Source organism: Anguilla anguilla, chromosome 16, assembly GCF_013347855.1.
Source record: "Anguilla anguilla isolate fAngAng1 chromosome 16, fAngAng1.pri, whole genome shotgun sequence".
NCBI classification, from domain to species: domain Eukaryota; kingdom Metazoa; phylum Chordata; class Actinopteri; order Anguilliformes; family Anguillidae; genus Anguilla; species Anguilla anguilla.
In genome coordinates, this window is record NC_049216.1 from 35,021,711 (window position 1) to 35,041,464 (window position 19,754).

Genomic DNA, 19,754 nt, shown 5'->3' on the forward strand with positions numbered 1-19,754 from the left:
CTTTTCTGTTGTTGCGTGAGGGTCGGGGTGAGACAGAGAGACTGTCCAGTCGCTTTTCCAGAAAGGAGACCGCAACAACAAAGCCGTATCTCCTGGTAACACTGTTTTTTTAATTTAATTAATTTTTTTTAGTTTGCTGCCATAAGAGAATGTTTAATGCTCATGCCAAATACGGGGCGGGACGGTGAGCCGGTGCTCTGAACCAGGGAAAGGGAAGCGGTCAGTTTAACCGGACTTCTCCGGGTCGCGCTGGTTGAGCCTGACCGCGCCTTCCGTACGGATAGAGAAAGGCTCGTGCAGCGCGCTCCAGGACGCGCTCCAGACGAAGGCCTGTGACGTTCGTTTTTTGGGTAACTACGCGAGTCTGTTTAAATATGTTTCTGGTGTCGTTTTTGTCATTTTTTTTTTTGTCTGACTGTTATAAAGACACTTGATCAGAAGCCAGGAAGCATTCCCCAGACCGAACAAATGTACCCTAACCTTGCACACCCCCCCCTTTTTTTAAAAATAAAAGATTTTATTTGACCGTTCTGGATGTTCGCGCCACAGATGCGAAGCCCCAGCGAAGGATCTGTGAATCCCGCTGTCGTGTTTTGAGATGGAATTGCTGGTCGCGGTCTCTAAATCCCCCCATCTTCAGGCACCTGACCATTCAGTAGGGACGCGCCTGCTCAGCGTAAACAGTGGAGTGTAGCAGCAGTAAGACGATGTGTGTATTTGTGAGTTTTATTTTATTTTTTATGTTTTTTTTTGTTTTGTTTTGATTGTGTGTTCTCTGCTTTGGCAGATGTAGTTGTGCACAAAGTTGAAATGTTCACCACTGTCACACGGGGTGTTCATCAGGGACGACCGGAGGCATTGTACAAATTGCCCAAAATGCCAGATGTGACATAATGTAGTTTGATGCCATACTCATACTGTGAATGTACACCATCCAGTCAAAACTTTTCCAAGAAGGAGGCTGTTTGTCATTGAATTCTGATTTTTTTTTTTAAATAAATAATTATACCTGTTCTTTCTGTAAAGACCCCCCCCCCCTGAACTGCAATCCTTTTCAGTTGATCCACATTTGGATCAGTGAAGAGCGTATTTATGTGTTTTTAGTCAAAATGGTTATGTTTAAAACTTGATCTCTTCTGACCAAAGTGCATGGGGAGGGAGGAGTCTACTCTCAAAAAGAGGTTTGTGCCAGTTTCTCTCGTTTGCCCCCTTCTTGAGAAGCTTAGACTGCCTTCAAAAAAAACACTAATTCTGTAAAACTTAACTCATATGCTGTTGTAATGACCTGTTTTCTGTGGTGAAGTCTGTGTGAGAGATAAAGCCATTCGGAACCTGTTTTAGCTCGTTGGACTAGCCGTTTCGTGGTCGGCGGAATCTTTCTTTGCATGCACAGGGCGCGAGCGTTGTCCCAACCGTGGTGATTGACGTGTAAGCGGCTCCTTGACCTACGCCACTTGAGGGCGCAAGTCTCTCGTGTCTGTTAACGGCTTCTCCCAATCCCTGACCCTGTCCCGTTCTGTCCACTGCTCACGTTGGAGAGAAACGGAAAAGCCATTTTTTACTGTTTGACTAAACGCGATCACTTAAGGAAGGAAATAAAATGAAAACTCAACATAAAACATGTTATTTTGTAATGTTTTCAATAAAACCAAACGATTAATCACTGAAAACAAACATGTCCTGTCTTTGTCTTTTACTTAGCGTTCAGTGCAGCCGGTTTTCGATAATTTATGCATACAACAAAATCAATTTTGACCTCAAATTACTAGTTGCACATATTTTGCAGATGTACGAAAGAATGTAACGTCTATATTTGTCAAGTATTTATCATCCAGATTTCTATAACCGAACAGTATTTACACATTCTTGCATAAAAGACTAATCTGTCCTGACTAGTTTGTTTCCAAAGAGAATACGGTGAACGTTGCCTTTGTAAAGAAGCCTTTCATACTTGCTCTGTTCTCTGACCCGTAAGCTGTCGCTCTCGTTCTTGATACTACAATACCCATAATTCCTAAATTGTTGTGGTGCATCAGCGATTGCAGTCCGGAAGTGGATGGACTTCGCGGTGGATTGAGGGTGAGTAAGCGACAAACGCAGAAGACGAGTCGTATGAGAAATAACTGAGTTTGTAAAGCGAAGCCCCGCACAAAAAGAGATATGCTTATATAGTCTTTGTACTCTTTAGCTAGCAATGTTGCTGTTTGTCACTGACGTCTAAAATATTTTGACAGTAATCTTAATGGGCTACAAAGCAAGTAACATTTACGTGCACCTTTAACTAGTTACCGTGTTGTTGGTTTCGCTGCACGTGTCCCCCTGCGTTTACCTTGCACCCAGGCAGTAGCACATCTGCGTTCCGCTTTCTAGACGTTACCAATCCAGTGCACTGAGTGATTGAGTGGCCGTTTGGGGTTGGGGGTTTGCGCGTTTTCATATTTGCAGGCAGCCGGTAGGTGCACCAACATGGCCCGCCAGTGGGCGCTCGATTGGACAGTGATCGTCCTGACTTGCCAGCACAAGGACAGTGTGTACGCCTTTCAGAGAGGTGAGAAGTATTAACTTCCATAAAAAAGTGACCTTTTTTCTTTTTTTTTACGAACTGACTGAAGCATTGTTGAACTTGAAACTTTCGTGTAGTCAAGTATCGTTTTTATGCCTTTCAGACAGCTGAGAAATAGCCCTACACATCTGATTGTGTCTGGTTTTCCTGTGGGAATTCACCAAAAACCCCCATTTGAACAGGCAGAATCACAGCTGGCTCGTATTAAAGGCCCACACGTGTCTGCCGTCGTTTTCCCCAGAGTTGGAAGTGCGGCAGCGGCGCGGCTCTCTACCAAAGGGGGCGCTGTTGCTGACCGTAGCCGACCCCCAGGAGCGCCTGGGCAGCGGGGGTGCCACCCTCAACGCCCTGCTGGTGGCGGCGGAGCACCTCAGCGCCAGGGCCGGGCACACCGTGAGTGGCCAGCGACGTTGGCGGCGTCTTGGCCCCGTGATTGGCTGCGGGCGCGGAACCTCTGATTGGGCGCTGTGTCTGTGTGTCCCTGCAGGTGGTGACCGCTGACGCACTGGATGACGCCCACATCCTCATCCTGCACACGGTGAGGGAGGGAGGGAGGGAGGGAGGGAGGAAGGGAAAGAGGGAGGGAGGGAGAGAGGGAGGGAGGAAGGAAAAGAGGGAGGGAGAGAAGATGGGAGAGAGGAAGGGAGGGAAGGAGGGGGAGGGTGGAGCAGGGGATGTAGGTGGAAGTAGTGGAGGAAGATGAGAGGGAGAGGTTGAAAAAGGTAATAGAAAGGATGGTTTGAAAGAGCTGTGTGTCGTGTGCCATGTTTATGAGTGTTCAGGATGTGTTCATAACTCACTATTTTCCACCCTCCATCTCTTCCACACCCCCTCTCCTGCTCCCCCTCTCCCCCTCTCCTCCTCCCTCTCTCTCCCTCCCTCCCACACCCTCTCCCCCTCTCCCCCGCTCCTTCCCCCTCCCTCTCTCTCTCTCTCTACCCCTCTGCTTCCCTCCCTCCCTCCCTCCCTCCCTCTCTCCCTCTCTCTCTCCAGGGCCGGGACTTCCCGTGGGACAGCTGTGGGCGGGCTTTCTGCTGGCTGCCCGTGCAGGAGAGTACAGGGCTGGTGGAGCAGCCTGTGTGCTGCCTGGACCTGCTGCTGAGTGTCCTCACAAACCAGGTACACACTCACACACCATACACACACCAGGGACACACACACACCAGGTACACACCAGGTACACACCAGGGACACATACACACTCACACACCATACACACACCAGGTACACACCAGGGACACACACACACGCTCTAGGTATACACACACACCATATACATACCAGGTACACACTCACACACCATACACACACCAGGTACACACCAGACACACACACACACGCTCCAGGTATACACACACACACCATATACATACCAGGTATACACACTCACACACACCAGGTACACACTCACAGACCGTACACACACACACACACACACGCAGTGAACACTCACACACACTCGCGCACACGCAGTGAACACTTGGGCTGTGTGTTCTCTCCCTGTGCAGGTCTGCCCTGGCTCTCCTCCGGGTGTTTGGGTGTGCAGCACTGATATGATCCTGGAGTTACCCAGCAATCCCGGTGAGCTCCGCCCACTCCAGCCCGGTTCATCCTGTCCTTGGGTCACAATCCATCGGCAACAAAGGATAAATCCCAATCAGTTAGGATGGTACAAACAGGCCACCGTACCACTGCGATGGCCCATCCGTACAATGCCACGGGGATTTACACTGTCCCTCTCCATCTTTTCAGCCATGTCTTGGGACGGCTTCTATGGAGTTAGAGTGCTGTCTGTGCCGGGGGAGGTGACCTTTGCCACCAGCCATGGGGTGTACCTCACTGATGAGCAGGTAAGTGGCCTGCTGGGAAATGTAGTTTGTTTGAGAACTGGGCAGTAACTCTTACAGTGGTTGTGTAAGGACTTCATCAATTTACTGGAACTGCAAGGTGTGAGTATAACAGCAGCGTGATGCGCTGCCACGTCTGTCTGGCCTGTCTTTCAGGACCGAGTGCGTGACATCATCTACAGGGGACCCGAGGAGAAGATCCGACAAGCCGCTCGGGCTGATGGGAAGGTTCCGCTGGTCCGTCTGCTCCCGATTGCGTTCACGGGACTTTTTACTGTGCTCCTCGTCCTTTCGCCCGGTCCCAGGTGTTCACCCTGGTACCTGTTGCTCTCGTGTGAGATATGTGTTCAGTGTCCGGGCAAAGTCCCTGTGCCGCTGTCAACAGCTGTCGGGATGGTTACGGTCTGCGCTCACACGCCGCTCTCGCTGTAACGACCAGCTCAGCTGGCTTCTCATTCATTTTATTTCATGCCCATTACTGCTGGCTACTACTACTACTAGCTAATGTGCACCGACTAGCTAGCTAGCGAGGTACTTCTATAGGCAATACAATATCCATTTTGTTTAGGCAAAAAGGCTCCTAATGTTATAGGTGACTGATGGCAGCTCAAGTAAGTGTCAATTAAGTGATAAATGTTCAATAGCACATGTGACAAGGAAGTGTAATTATTACTGCTCAGTGATTGGCCAGTGAGAGTGATTGACTGGTGTGGGCCCCGCATCTGGCTGCTGCAGGTGTCTGGGCCCGTGCTGCTCAGTGATTGGCCGGTGAGAGTGATTGACTGGTGTGGGCCCCGGCCTGCCTGCTGCAGGTGTCTGGGCCAGTGCTGCTCAGTGATTGGCCAGTGAGAGTGACTGACTGGTGTGGGCCCCGCCCTGCCTGCTGCAGGTGTCTGGGCCAGTGCTGCTCAGTGATTGGCCGGTGAGAGTGATTGACTGGTGTGGGCCCGCCCTGCTGCAGGTGTCTGGGCCAGTGTTCTTCTGCAGGGAGGTGTCTGAGCGGCTGCTGCAAATGCACGTGACCCCCCCGCTGGACGGCTGCACCTACCTGGGCATGGACTCTGGGGCCCCCCCATTAGAGGTGCGTGCTTGTCCTCCACCTCTGCCCCTCCCTCCACCTCTCTCTCGCTCTAACGCACTCTCTCCCTCTCTGACAACACTCCACTCTCTCCCTGTCTTCTCTCTTGCTTTTTTTCCCTGTCATTTGTTTAGTTTTCCTCTTGATCGCCCTCTGTTTCCCTCTCTTTCTCTTTTTCTGTCTCTCTCTCCCCTTCTCGTTCAGTTCAGTGTGGTTCAGTTCTAATCTGCTTTGGGGACATGACAAACACTTCGTATCGTCTTGCCGAAGCCTGTTATCTGTCTGACTCTTTAGCCGCGTTTCCACCAAAATTACCCGGAACTTTCAGTCCCAGGAACGACTTTACCAGGAACTAAAAGGTTCCTTCAGCCAATGGTTGTCTGCGTTTCCACCGGGGTCTAAAGTACCGCGAAGATTAGGCAAATTAGCCCACTGACGTTGTCGTCGGTCCATCTGTCATATGATTTCTTCTGTAACCCCATCCTACCACCGCAGTAGCCTACATTATTTTCTAATAACCGGGACAGCCCGGAGGGGTTTATTCCACTTATATACAACGGGTTACCAACAATGACTATATATGGTTACTTTTGTATTTATTGATTTTCATATATCCTCTCAAACATTCATTAACAGCAGAAAACATGCACACGTTGTAAACAATTTGCTGTTTTATTACTTTCTCGTCGTCAATTCCATATAGGCTAATCGCAAAATGACAAGAATAGAACGAAAACTCGGACTTGCGTGAAAATGTAAATTAGTAGTGGTACAGCCACCGTTTGCTTTCCTTCGAAGTTACTGCTAGCCGAGCAGCGAAGTGTGCCCTCCAGATGCGAACCATGCACCATAAATGAGTCCATAGTCTTCCGGGTCTTTTCGTGGAATTGAAAAATGGCAGTAAAATTACGGCAGTCTGAAAAAGCTAAAGGGAAGATTACTAGAATTAACCTGTTATTTTACCCGGATAAAAAGTTCGGAAGGTGATTTCCAGTTTGCTTGTACTGTATCAATGTTAATTATGCAGAACTACCGCATACCTCACATAACTGTATCAAACGTTTTGAGTCAATTACAACGGGCTAACAAAGAAAATCCGGAAGAAAATATTCAGCAACCGAATTAATCCGTTTGAATGTTTTGGTAGCCTACGTAATATGCTGTCCCAGCACGAATGCTTAGCATTTTATAAACGAATACTAAAGCAAGAAAAGAACAGAAGAGCACACGTTATAATTCCAAGACGTTGACAGGCTATAACCAAAAGTAGGCTACTGCGCCGCATAACATACAAGTTTGATTTGAAGTTATTATGAAAATAAATTGGTTTGCCGCTGCATATTTTCAAACATGGCGGGTAATGGCGGAAAATAAATACAACACAAATGCTACGAGTACTCGACCAATCAGAAATGGTCAGCGCTGCAAGCTCCACCCAAAAGGTTCCTGTACTTTCGGAAAGTACTACCCCCCGAGCAGGAACGTTTTGGGGGGTAAAACAAAGCCCCCAGAACTAAATTTAGACCCTAGTTCCTGCGGTGGAAACGCACTGAGTTCCTCAAAAGGTTCCTAGTTCCGGGGTATAGTTCCTGCGGTGGAAACGCGGCTTTTGTGTCTCCCTGTTGCCAAGTCATCTATTTTTTTAAGAACATCTCAGCCCCCCTCTTATGAAAAACGTCCGGTCTCACGCTCGGTCTGGCGCGGTCCGGGGTCCGTTTGGCGGTTCGGCTCATCGTGGCAGAACGCCGTGGCGGGAATGGCGGGTCACGAGGCCGCCTCTGCGCCGCGGTCTCTCAGGGCAGATGGTCGTTCTTGCTCCCACTTCCTGTTTGTCCTGTCCCCACCCCCCCCCCCCCCCCCCCACCCCAGATCTCGCTGTTCCTGGACGTGCTGCTGTGCCTGTGTTCGGACGTGAGCGAGGACTGCTTCGTCAGCAAGGAGAGGCAGGGCTGCGCTTCCCCGCGCGGCCCGCAGGGGGCGGCAGTGAGGAACGCGAGGGCGCTTCTCTGGAGAGCTCTGCGCGGGACCCCCCTCTCCCTGGGTGCCGAAACGCTCCGTCTCTTTCTGTGAAAATCAAAAATGACATCACTGTAACCCTCCTCTGTCCTCAGTGATCTTATACATGTGTGGGTGCGTGTGTGTCTGTGTCTGTGTCTGTGTCTGTGTACACGTGTGTGTGTGTACGTGTGCATGTGCTTGTTTGTGTGTGCGTGTGCGCATGTGTGCGTGTACACGTGTGTACACGTGTGTGTGTGTGTGTGTGTACGTGTGCATGTGCTTGTTTGTGTGTACGTGTGCGTATGTGTACACGTGTGTGTGTGTGTGTGTGTACGTGTGCATGTGCTTGTTTGTGTGTGCGTGTGCGTGTGTGTACACGTGTGCGTGTGTGTGTGTACGTGCCTGTGTGCGTGTTCTCAGTCTACGTTCCAGATGGTCGCTATGACTACATGACGCTCTCTGGCCTGGAGCACGTGAGGCGCCTGACGCAGACGGGGACGGAGAGAGAGACGCTGTCACACGTGCAGGTGACCGCCAGCGTCTGCTCCTCATTACCGCCAAAAACACTGCTAAACACGCTTCTGATACGCAGCGCTGGCTTTGAATCACTCTCATACTCTCACACCTTTCATTCCGTCTCTCTCTCCCTCTCTCTCTCTCTCTTTCTCTCTCTCCCTCTCTCTCTGTCTGTGGTGTTAGTTTTAAGTGTTTTCTGTGTGTGGGACTGGAGTTGTTTTCTTTTTTTTCTGTTTGGTTGGGGTTTTGTTTTTGGGGCTGCAAATGATTAAGACTGTGATTAATAATAAACGGGGTTTTAAAAGTCAAAAAGTCTCTCTCTGTCTCTCTCCCTCTCTCTCTTTCTCTCTCTCTCTCTGTCTCTCTCTCCCTCTCTCTCCCTCTCTCTCTCTCTCCCTCTCTCTCTCTCCCTATCTCTCTCTCTCTCCCTCCCTTTCCTTCTCTGTCTCTTTCTCTCCCCTTTCTGTCAAAATCAAATGCAGCTCAAATTCACGCTTCGTTCCTGTGATGCGACAGCTTGTGTTTTTCCCGGTAGTCAGTACAGAAATTATGACACAATCAGAATGAAAACAATGTGTCAGTGTATAACTTTAGCACACATGCGCATGACCCTCCCTCTTTCCCTCTCCCTCTCTCTCCCTCCCTCCCTCCCTCTCTCCCTCTCTCTCTCTCTCTCCCTCCCTCCCTCCCTCTCTCCCTCCCTCCCGCTCCCTCCCTCTCTCCCTCCCTCCCCTGCAGAATGTACAGAGTTTGGCCGCGGGCAGTAGAGTGATAAACAGTGTTTTGGAAGGGGACGTCCTCGTTTCTGCTGGAGCGGTTGTCCTGCGCTGCCACCTGCAGGTCTCTCAGTGCCATTACCAGCTACACTGACCCCGGTGCTTTCCTGTTGCCGAACTTACTCAGTAACTGCTGCTGTGGTGTGTTCTTGTGTTTGGATTTCTGTTGGCTATAGGTCACTGGACCAATGACCTTTGACCTGTGACCTCTCCGCCCACAGGGCCCAGTGCACGTGCCGCCCGGTTGTTTGGTGTCGGGGCTGGAGCTGTCCTCGCTGAGCTGTGTTCCGCAGCTGGCTCTTCTCAATGACATCATCATTCAGGGACACCGTGTGCAGCTAGGGGAGCTGCAGCTGACGGTCTTCACAGTGCTGGGTGCTCATGACAACCTGGAGGTACGTAGATACAAAAATATACCAAATCAGCTATAGCCCTTTCCCACTGTAGAGCGGAACCAGGCTGCCTCATTATAGCCCTTTCCCACTGTAGAGCGGAACCAGGCTGCCTCATTATAGCCCTTTCCCACTGTAGAGCGGAACCAGGCTGCCTCATTATAGCCCTTTCCCACTGTACAGCTGGAACCAGGCTGGCTCATTATAGCCCTTCTCGCCTTATTTATCTTTCCTTCTCATCGTCATCCCTCCTTTTCCACAGGCATCTCTTGATGATCCGTCTGCCACGTTCCTGAACCGCAAGTGGACGGACTTCTACGAGCGCACAGGAGTTCGGTGAGCCCTGCCCGAGCGTGGTTAGCGGTTAGCGGTTAGCCATGTTAGCGATTAGTGGTTAGCGGTTAGCCTTGTTAGCGGTTAGTAGTTAGCGGTTAGCCTTGTTAGCGGTTATCCTGCCGGTCACACGAGGAGAAATGCACAGTCAAGTTAACTCAAATTGTGAAAATGACTCATTTTTGTGTGACTTAAAGAAACAATTCGTACAGTTTTAGGCAAATATGCAAATTTTAAGAATTTATTGCTCAGAGGGAACAAACTATCAGGTTTTCCTGTATCAACACACTGTTTGTTTTATTTTACACACGCTCGCTACTAGCTCACAGAAATGATGAACTGTAATGATTCGTTGTGTTTGCTGCCAGATGCACAGCATTGGTAGGGCGTGTGGCTGAAGTGTAACGCAGCGTGGCGAAGCCTCATTGGTCACGGGGTCTCTAATGGTCCTCTCTCTCTGTGTCTCTGTCCCAGACCTGGCGACCTGGGGGGAGCGGGGGGCCATGGCGACGCCTGCCCCTGTCTCCTCGACGTCCGCCTGTTCCCCGTGTTTCAGCCCCGGGGGGGCACCGTGGGGCTGGAGGGGGTGGGGTGGCTGCTGGGCGGGGCCGGGGGCGGAGCCGGGGCAGGGGGCGGGGCCTGGGACGTGGGCCGCTGGCGGGCGGCGTGGCGGCTCTCCCTGAGGGAGGTGCTGTCCTGCGCTGACCAGCAGGGGGAGCTGCGCTGGAGGGAGGAGCTGTTTTTCCGCGCTGCGCGGCGGAGGGCGGGGGATGGGCTGAGGGGCCGGACCGACCGCAGCCTCCTCCCCAGCGTCAGGGCCGCCGTCCTGGCCGGCCAGCAGGAGGCGCTGCTGCGCACGCTAGACGCTGGTGAGGTGGGGGGCTTTCAGGGGGGAGGGGGGTATGGTCGGGATCACAGAACCTGGTCGCAGGTTCCTGAGTAGACTGCTTTTTCTGTCCTAATCTGCTCTGTGCACAGTTAGCATGTAGCTCCCATAGCATCATAGCAACCTCTCCCTCTTTTTTCTCTCTCACACATTCTCACACTTTCTCTGTATCTCTCTCCATCTTTCTCTCTTATTCTGCCTCTCTGTGCCTGTCTCCCTCCCCCTCCCTCTCTTTCTCTTTCTCTATGTTCTCTGTCCCTTTCTCTCTCTCTCCCTCTCTTCCTCTTCCTGTCCCTCCATCCCTCTCTGTCTCTCCCCACCTCAGTGGCAGCAGGAAGCAGCGAGGACCTTGGCATAGCTGCCCGCAGTCTTGCCTGCATAGCGGATGTGCTCGGCTGCCTGGCTGGAGAGGGAAGGGGGGGCCTGAGAAGTGGGCCGGCCGCGAACCCCGCCTGGGCCCCCGCCTTCGCCCTGCTGGAGGGGGGGGACCTGCCAGGGGGGGTCCAGGCGCTGGCCGAAGAGAGACAGAACTGGAAGAGCAGGTGAGAGGAGTGTGGAAAGTATGAGCCTCACTGCGCTATGATCCGCTAAAAAGCTCTCAGTGATGAATCCTGGGGTTCTGAGCATTCCAGTGCCTCTGTGCCTGACCGTGTCCCCCACCGGGCGGCTCATTTGGGGGGGGCTTTGTGTGGTGTGGGTGCCCTTGTCCCGACACTTACCAGCACCTCCTCTGCTCAATTGTGGGTCTGAGTTTTGTTTGCATTGGCTGCGCAGGAAGTGCATTCCTCTGACGGGCTGCAGCTGCTGGCTGCGTGTGCTTTGGCGAATGCTTCAGTGCATGCTTGGTTGCATGCTTCAGTGCATGCTTGGTTGAGTGCTTCAGTGCATGCTTGGTTGCATGCTTCAGTGCATGCTTGGTTGCATGCTTCAGTGCATGCTTGGTTGAATGCTTCAGTGCATGCTTGGTTGCATGCTTCAGTGCATGCTTGGTTGCATTCTTCAGGGCATGCTTGGTTGCATGCTTCAGGGCATGCTTGGTTGCATGCTTCAGCGCATGCTTGGTTGCATGCTTCAGCGCATGCTTGGTTGCATGCTTCAGGGCATGCTTGGTTGCATGCTTCAGCGCATGCTTGGTTGCATGCTTCAGTGCATGCTTGGTTGCATGCTTCAGTGCATGCTTGGTTGCATGCTTCAGCGCATGCTTGGTTGAATGCTTCAGTGCATGCTTGGTTGCGTGCTTCAGCGCATGCTTGGTTGCATGCTTCAGCGCATGCTTGGTTGCATGTTTACTGGGCAGGAGCCGCACCACCCTGTAGTCTTTTCTCGTGAAAGTGCTGAAGCTATGCAGGTATGCGCTTGATGGGGAGATGTCATCTTGTTGCTGGAAGAGGTGTTGGTGGGCCAGTAGGGGGCACTATTCCCTCTGGCTCCTTAGACTTTTACAAAACAGGACAGCATTACTTAACATATTTTCCTATCTAAACTGTACCTAGTGCTCTGATTACCTACAGACTAGTTTGTATCTAACACTGTATTCAGCCTGGTCTTGGAAACCCCCAGAGTTTCTGTCTCTACTACGTGGCCTGGCGGGCTATTCCGCACTTGACTACTCTTTGCGTGAAAAAAAGCGTCCTATTGTCTGTGCGGAATTTACCTTCTGCTAATTCCCATGTCCCCTCATTCAACAGAACTCAATCTGTAGGATCTCCTGTAGTGATCCTCGGTGTTATATAAACTTGTGAGTGCCCTTTTCAGGTTGATTCCACTGAGTCATGATCGTGTTTGTGTTTGACTGCCCTCTGCAGGCCGGATCTGCTGGTGCGCGCTGCGAGGCACTACGAGGGGGCGGGGCAGGTGCTGCTGCGGCAGGCTGTGATGTCAGCGCGGCGCTTTGTTTCCATTGGCCGAGGGGAGTTGCCGCCAATCGGGGAGTGGCAGGAGGTGGAATGCCCGGCCAGGCTGGACCTATCAGGTGAGACTTTCCCACTGCATGAGAAAAAAGGCAGATCTCAGGATATCTATGTTTTAAAAGAAAAAAAAAACATCTTATCCTCCAATGTAGAGTGGCCAGGAGCAATCGTAAGCATGATTTATTTGATTGTTGATGTATTTATTTTGCCACAAATCGGCCTCTGGATTTAATGCAGTTGGCTACTTCACTCCCAGGCAGTGGTCCTGTGGCCCGTTGCTAAGCTACTGTCACCGCCCCTTCTCAGGTGGGTGGAGCGACACCCCGCCAATCGCGTTTGAGCGCGGCGGCGCCGTGGTGAACGTGGCTGTCAGGGTGGGCGGCAGGCGGCCAATCGGGGCCAGAGCTCGCCGGATCAAGGAACCCCATCTCCTATTGGTCAGCTCCAGCGGTGGGCGGGACTGCCAGGTTGCCACGGAGACCGTGTGCCTAACCCTGCAGGACCTGGAGGACCACTGCCAGCCTCACGCCCCAGGTGAGGGCACACGCGTGTGCTTTGTGCCCATGTTCACGTGTCCCACAACACGCAATACGCTCCCCTGCATTACGTTACTCTGATATGCCTGCGTCCGTGTGCTTGCACACGCGTGTGCGTCTCTGTCCGTGTGCTTGCACACGCGTGTGTGTCTCTGTCCGTGTGCTTGCACACGCGTGTGCGTCTCTGTCCGTGTGCTTGCACACGAGTGTGTCTCTGTCCGTGTGCTTGCACACGCGTGTTCGTCACGCCCGTTTCCCCTTGTCGGCCCGTTTCCCCAGGTGCCCTGCTGAAGGCGGTGTGCGTGTGCAGCGGCCTGGTCACCTTCCCTTCCCAGCAGCCCCTGGGGCAGCAGTTGCTGCAGCGCTGGGGCGGTGGGGTGGAGCTGCGCAGCTGGTCGCTGCTCCCCCACGGATCTGGCCTGGGTAAGAAACGGCTGATCTCAGATCAGCCTCCTCAACCCCAGTCCTCACACAAACGGCTGATCTCAGATCAGCCTCCTCAACCCCAGTCCTCACACAAACGGCTGATCTCAGATCAGTCTCCTCAATCCCTGTCCTCAAACGGCTGATCTCAGATCAGTCTCCACAACCCCAGTCCTGAGACAAACAGCTGATCTCAGATCAGTCTCCTCAACCCCTGTCCAGAATGCTGGAGCTGATCTGAGATCAGGAGATGCAGCCGATGGGATTTTATCCTGTAGTGTGACCCTGCCCCCCCCCACCCCCCCACCTGTGACAGGTACGAGCAGCATCCTGGCGGGGGCGCTGCTGGCTGCCGTGTACAGGTGCACCGGTCGCACCTTCGACACCGACTCCCTCATCCACGCCGTGCTGCACCTGGAGCAGATCCTGACCACAGGTGAGAGAGCGGAACTCCACCGCACAGCAGTAACAGCACCGCTGCTACGGTGTGCGGTATCACCGGATATTTAACGACTGAAATCGTATTTCAATTGGAATGACTGAAATTACAGTTGAAATTTTAATGCAAAGCCAGGCTCAGCATTTCAGTGTAAATATTCTCATTCTCCGAAAGTAAGCCCTTGGCTTGGATATGAAATTACTTTGTAAGCAATGGCATCCGGTTAATGGTAACTATGGAGAAAAAGATGCAATTCCATATTTGTACACTAGAGGGCGAGGGATGTGATGAAGCAGTGGTAACCAGCCCTGTTCCTGGAGATCCACCATCCTGCAGGTTGTCATTTCAGCCCTAAGTTGGCACACCTGAGTCTACTAACTAGCAACTCAACAAGATCTCTGATTGCTGAATGAGGTCTGCTTTGCTTGGGTTGGAATGAAAATCTCCAGGATCTGGGTTGGTTACCACTGTGATCAGGGCTTCTGTGTATGCACTGACATTAGCTTCATTGCACTGTCAGCTCTCTGTGTCTCTAATAGGACGTGTTTGTTCACTGCTACTACCTTTTTTTTGTTGCATTGTTTGGTTCCTCTTTTTGCAGGGTGTGTTCCCATGTGATTTGTTGTTATGGGGTTTCTCTGTGAGAAAGCAGAACCCTGGAAGGGATTTTGGGTGGTTCTTGTTTACTCATGTTGACGCTCTTGTTGTTACTCATCAGTGTTTCAACATCTCTTTGCTCTTTTTCTCAGCCTTTATTCTTTTTGACATGGTCTTTTTGCTCGCTGTCAGGATTTGCATTTTGGCACAGGGAGGAAAGTTTATCGGGGAAGTTTTGTTATTTTCAAAACCTCTAACTAGGACCTTTGGGAAATTTTGTTAGTAGGAGTGAGTAAAGCCGCATTTGAGGAACTCGGTGCATTTTCACTGCAGGGACCAGAGTCTAAATTAAGTTCTGGGGACTTTATTTTACCCCCAAAAAAGTCCCTGCTCGGGGGGTAGTACTTTCCAGAAGTGCCGGAACTTTTGGGATGGGGCACAAGCGCTGAATATTTCTGATTGGTCGACTACTCGCAGTATTTTATTTCAGCCGCCATTTTTAAAAGTGTGCAGCCGCAAACCGATTTATTTTCATAATAATAACTTGAATTCAAACTTGAATGTTATGCGGCGCAGTAGCCTACTTTTGGTTATAGCCAGCCAACGTCTTGGAACAGATGAGAAATTAAGATTGAGGATTATAACATGTGTTATAATATGCTCTTCTGTTCTTTTCTTGCTTTAGTATTTGTTTTATAAAATGCTAAGCATTCATGCTGGGACAGCATATTACGTACCAAAACATTCAAACGGTTTAATTCGGTTGCTGAATATTTTCTTCCAGATTTTCTTTGTTAGCCCGTTATAATTGACTGTTGATTGTTTCTAGCTCACGAGAACCTCGGAGGTGTTGGGAATTGTTGCCTGTCTCAGTATTTGAAGATCCTGGGAATTATGTGACTCAGTACTCAGTGGTCTTATGACTTAGATTCTACTCCTAAATCTCAGAGATCTTGGGACTTGTTGCCTAGTTCATTACTCAGAGATCTTGTGACTTGAAGTCTACTTCTGAATCTCAGAGATCTTGTGACTTAGGATTTCGGCTACTAAAATTCAGAGTTCTCTTGGGACTTGTACCCTGCTCAGAGTGACACGTGGGGCTCTGACCCGAAATGCCAGTGTCCATAGCACCATACCAGGGACACCGTCATGCTTTACAACATCAGCACTGGCTCTAGTGGGTTCCTGTAAGACTGGTTCTGAATACTTTGAAGCTGCAAAATAATTGCAAAGGAAGATGCAGATGAGGTGAAAGCAATGATGGTTTATTAATAAACATAATTACCGGTTAAGTCTGCCAGAGCAGACGTGAACATATTCATTACCTATAGTTTGACACAAGATGACATCCTGGCTAAGGCAAATAAAAATGCATAAATTTACCAACAATGTACATAGCCAAATAATTCCATACAGAAATGACCACGGTAGGCACCTCCCTTGACCCTTTGCCTGCCCCCCCCCCGACCGCGTTCCCTATTCCTTCCCATGAGTATCTGCTTTGCCTCTCCTATACCCCTCGTGTCTATCAGTTCATTTACCTGTCCTCAGCTCCTTCATTACATTACATTACATTACAGGCATTTAGCAGACGCTCTTATCCAGAGCGACTTACACAACTTTTACACAGCATTTTACATTGTATCCATTTATACAGCTGGATATATACTGAAGCAATTCCGGTTAAGTACCTTGCTCAAGGGTACAACGGCAGTGTCCTACCCGGGAATCGAACCTGCAACCTTTCGGTTACAAGCCCAGTTCCTTACCCACTGTGCTACGCTCCTTCCCCCACAGTCATTACACTATCCCCATTTATTTTATACATGCCGGTATATTTCTGTCAAGTCCGTATTACGCTCTGGGCTCATGGCTGTGGCTCTTCCTGGATCCTGTCTGGAGGTCACCTGACCCAGGGACGCAGTGGGACTGTGTGTGTGTCCCGTCCCATCCTGTCTTCTCTGCTCGCTTCCTACTGTTGTTTTTTTTTTTTTTTTTTCATGTTTTTAAGATCATCTTTTAAAGGATATCCCTTTGTCCGGCACATCCAATCCATTTATGTTTGTCAAGATTAACGGCAGCCTGTGATTATCTGTAGATTTTAAACGATGATTGACATGGTAAAGGACATTTTGATTTGTGTGCTCCTGAACAGCCCCCCTGTGGCAATGTGCCTCTTTCCAGGCGGGGGGTGGCAGGACCAGGTGGGGGGGCTGGTGGGGGGGGTGAAGATCGCACGCTCCCGGGCCTGTTTGCCCCTGAAGGTGGAAGTGGAGCGTCTGGATCTCTCTGAGGACTTCCTGTCATCACTGCAACAGCGCCTCCTGCTGGTCTACACGGGAAAGACACGTCTGGCTCGAAATCTACTGCAGGTCGGCCTGCACATTGCTTTTATTTACTGCAGTCGGCTGAACACTTCCTGTTGACGCTGTATTGCACTGAGAGCACTTCCTGGCTCTTCTGTAATGAACAAGGCGCTTCCTGTCTGTACTGTCAATAACTAACACCCTCCCTCAGCTTCATAGCCCACTCTGAAACAACTGATTTTTTTTTTTGATAATTAGTTTTACATGGTCCTTTTTATATAAACAAACCAATAAAATAAATGAACTTCTAAACTTAAATGAGATATGAAATGTGCTGTGTGGCGCTGAAATGCGTGCAGTCATGGAACAGGAAGTGGCGATTGTGGCGAGCGCTCTGGTGATCTCTTCCCGGCACAGGATGTGGTGCGGAGCTGGTACAGCCGCCTGTCGTCCATCGTGGAGAACACCGCGCAGCTGGTGAGCAACGCGGAGGAGTGCGCCCGCGCCTGTGTGGAGGGTGAGAGCGCGCGGGGCCGGGTGGGCGGGGGCAGGGCGGGGCAGGTGGGGCAGGGTGGGCAGGGCCCGGCGGGGCTGGGGAAGGTGTGGGTCACTGAAGTTCTTCAGAGTAAGCTCGGCCAACCCCCTCTCTCTCTCTCTCAGGTTCCCTATCCAGGCTGTACAGACAACGGCTCAACCCTCCCTGAGTCAGCTCAACAGCAACTGATTTACAAGATTCGCACCCTTCCCTTTATATAAGCAAATCAAAAAAAAAAAGAACTTTAATTGAATGTACTGTGCTGCACTGAATTCATGCAATCACAGAACAGGAAGTGATTCTGTGGTGAAACGGCTAATGCGGCTAACTCCATAGCCCTAAATCCTGCCCCCGCCCCCCGTGCAGGCTCCCTGTCCCGGCTGGGCGCCTGTCTGGACCGGTACTGGCAGCAGAAGAAGGCCATGGCCCCGGGGTGCGAGCCAGGGGCCGTCCGGAGCATGATGGCCGCCCTGCGACCTTTGACCCTGGGCCAGAGCCTGGCGGGGGCGGGGGGAGGCGGCTTCCTCTTCCTGCTGACTCGAGAGCCTCTGCAGGAGGAGGCAGTGAGACAGGTGCTCAGTGACACACAGGTGAGTGCAGTGAGACAGGTGCTCAGTGACACACAGGTGAGTGCAGTGAGACAGGTGCTCAGTAACACACAGGTGAGTGCAGTGAGACAGGTGCTCAGTGACACACAGGTGAGTGCAGTGAGACAGGTGCTCAGTAACACACAGGTGAGTGCAGTGAGACAGGTGCTCAGTGACACACAGGTGAGTGCAGTGAGACAGGTGCTCAGTGACACAGGTGTGTGCAGTGAGACAGGTGCTCAGGAACACACAGGTGAGTGCAGTGAGACAGGTGCTCAGTGACACAAAGGTGTGTGCAGTGAGACAGGTGCTCAGGAACACACAGGTGAGTGCAGTGAGACAGGTGCTCAGTGAGACACAGGTAAGTGCAGTGAGACAGGTGCTCAGGAACACACAGGTGAGTGCAGTGAGACAGGTGCTCAGTAACACACAGGTGAGTATAGGGAGATAGGTCCTTAGGAACACAAACACTCTCTCACTGATACACATACACACACACGTACTCTCGCACACACACACACCCACGGTCTGAAAGCCAGCCTGTCTGTCTCTCCTCAGGGCCTTGGCGACTTCAGTGTTCACTCAGTGGAGATCGACATGCAGGGCATCTCCCTGCTGCAGCCGGCCCAGAGCAGCGAGCCCGGCCTGACTCCGCCCCCCTAGAGCAGTGAGCCGGGCCTGACTCCGCCCCCCTAGAGCAGCAACTCCGCCCCCCTAGAGCAGCGAGCCCGGCCTGACTCCGCCCCCCTAGAGCAGCGAGCCCGGCCTGACTCCGCCCCCCTAGAGCAGCGAGCCCGGCCTGACTCCGCCCCCCTGAAGCCCTCCTTGTAATCATCCAATCATCTTACTGCGATCACAGGACCTCCTCGCCTTATCCAATCATCTTACTGCGATCACAGGACCTCCTCGCCGTTCTCATCTTTTTTTAACCAGAGCGGCAAGGTGTCAGGAAACACCGGAGACCCTTATTATAAAGAGCACAGAGATCACTCACTCACACGTCGTTGGGCTTCTTATGCAAAGTGGCCGGGCCCAGCTTGACTGCCCATTGGCTGCATCATTGGGGCACATTCATTTAGAAAGCGATCATTGGTCAGCTGCCCTTTTCCCTCAGTTCCTGTATGCCTGTAATGCAAGTTCATACTTCACTTTCACATTGAACCCAACTGACAGTTTGCAGTCACTGGACCTCTAACATGTTTCTGTGTCCAGAACTGGGTGAAGAGGAAAAGGACTTTCCTGTTTTCAGCTCCGTCTGCTTGGATTGGATTACAGAAAAACTCTGAAATTCCATACTTTCACGACCATGAATGAGTTCACAGCTCAAGTCACAGATGTTTTTTGGGAACGCGCTGGGACAGTGTCTTTCTGTAGAGTATGTGGTGTTCTAAGTAACTTCCCTTTTTTTCCCCCCCACAGCAAACCTCTCATTCCCTTCCTTTTTTTACCCCCCCATCCCCCCATCCAGTCTCCTCTCCTGCATCCTAAACGCATCCCCCCATCCAGCAGTCTGATCGCTGCCACGTCTTTATCCGTCCCCGTACCAGGAGCCGTGGTGCGGCGACTTTACCCGTCCCCATGGCAGGAGCCCCGGTGCAACATCTTTTTGCTTCCCCATTGAGCCCAGTGCCCTGTGCTGGGGTTCCGGTCTCACCGTGTTGATTGTTGGTGCCTTGCTCTGCCTTGCTGCCAGGGTCTCCTCTGGCCTTACTGAAGGCTTCGTACGTAGGCTGACCAGATGTCCTTTTTTTACTCCCCCGACATCTCTTTAATTTGGAACCGGTAAAAAACACAGCCAGGTGGAATCTTGAATTCCTAAAAGATTTAGTTAGGTTGTCCTTGTTCCGTACACTGTATATAAACAAATAGCCTAGTATTACAGTATGTTTATAACACCACCCCGCATCATCCTTTTTTTAAAAAAAGATCCAATATCTGGTCGCCCTGCGAATCTGGTGTACGTCAGTTGAGAAATCACGAAGTGCTACTTTTGATACATTAAATTGTGCACTTTATAAACCTGGCTCTCTTT

At 51.3% G+C, this 19,754-nt stretch overlaps 1 protein-coding gene across 2 annotated transcripts; it reads left to right on the forward strand.

Moving 5' to 3' along the window:
- Positions 1–2,011: 2,011 nt before the first annotated feature.
- Positions 2,012–19,744, forward strand: LOC118215577 (L-fucose kinase). 2 transcript variants are annotated; one of them, XM_035396466.1, is made up of 25 exons: positions 2,012–2,079; positions 2,446–2,548; positions 2,805–2,956; positions 3,051–3,101; positions 3,557–3,682; positions 4,072–4,144; positions 4,316–4,413; positions 4,567–4,647; positions 5,372–5,491; positions 7,358–7,529; positions 7,907–8,013; positions 8,741–8,842; positions 9,000–9,173; positions 9,433–9,506; positions 9,978–10,372; positions 10,715–10,931; positions 12,195–12,361; positions 12,606–12,833; positions 13,115–13,258; positions 13,575–13,694; positions 16,479–16,666; positions 17,018–17,117; positions 17,502–17,725; positions 18,281–18,370; positions 18,426–19,744. In XM_035396466.1, the coding sequence occupies exons 2-25, from the start codon at positions 2,467–2,469 to the stop codon at positions 18,438–18,440; spliced, it is 3,300 nt and encodes a 1,099-aa protein (XP_035252357.1). In that variant the 5' UTR covers positions 2,012–2,079; positions 2,446–2,466; the 3' UTR covers positions 18,441–19,744. The 2 variants fall into 2 exon arrangements, with proteins under 2 accessions (XP_035252357.1, XP_035252358.1); XM_035396467.1 differs by having other exon boundaries at positions 18,281–18,350; positions 18,505–19,744.
- The last annotated feature ends 10 nt before the right edge of the window (positions 19,745–19,754 follow it).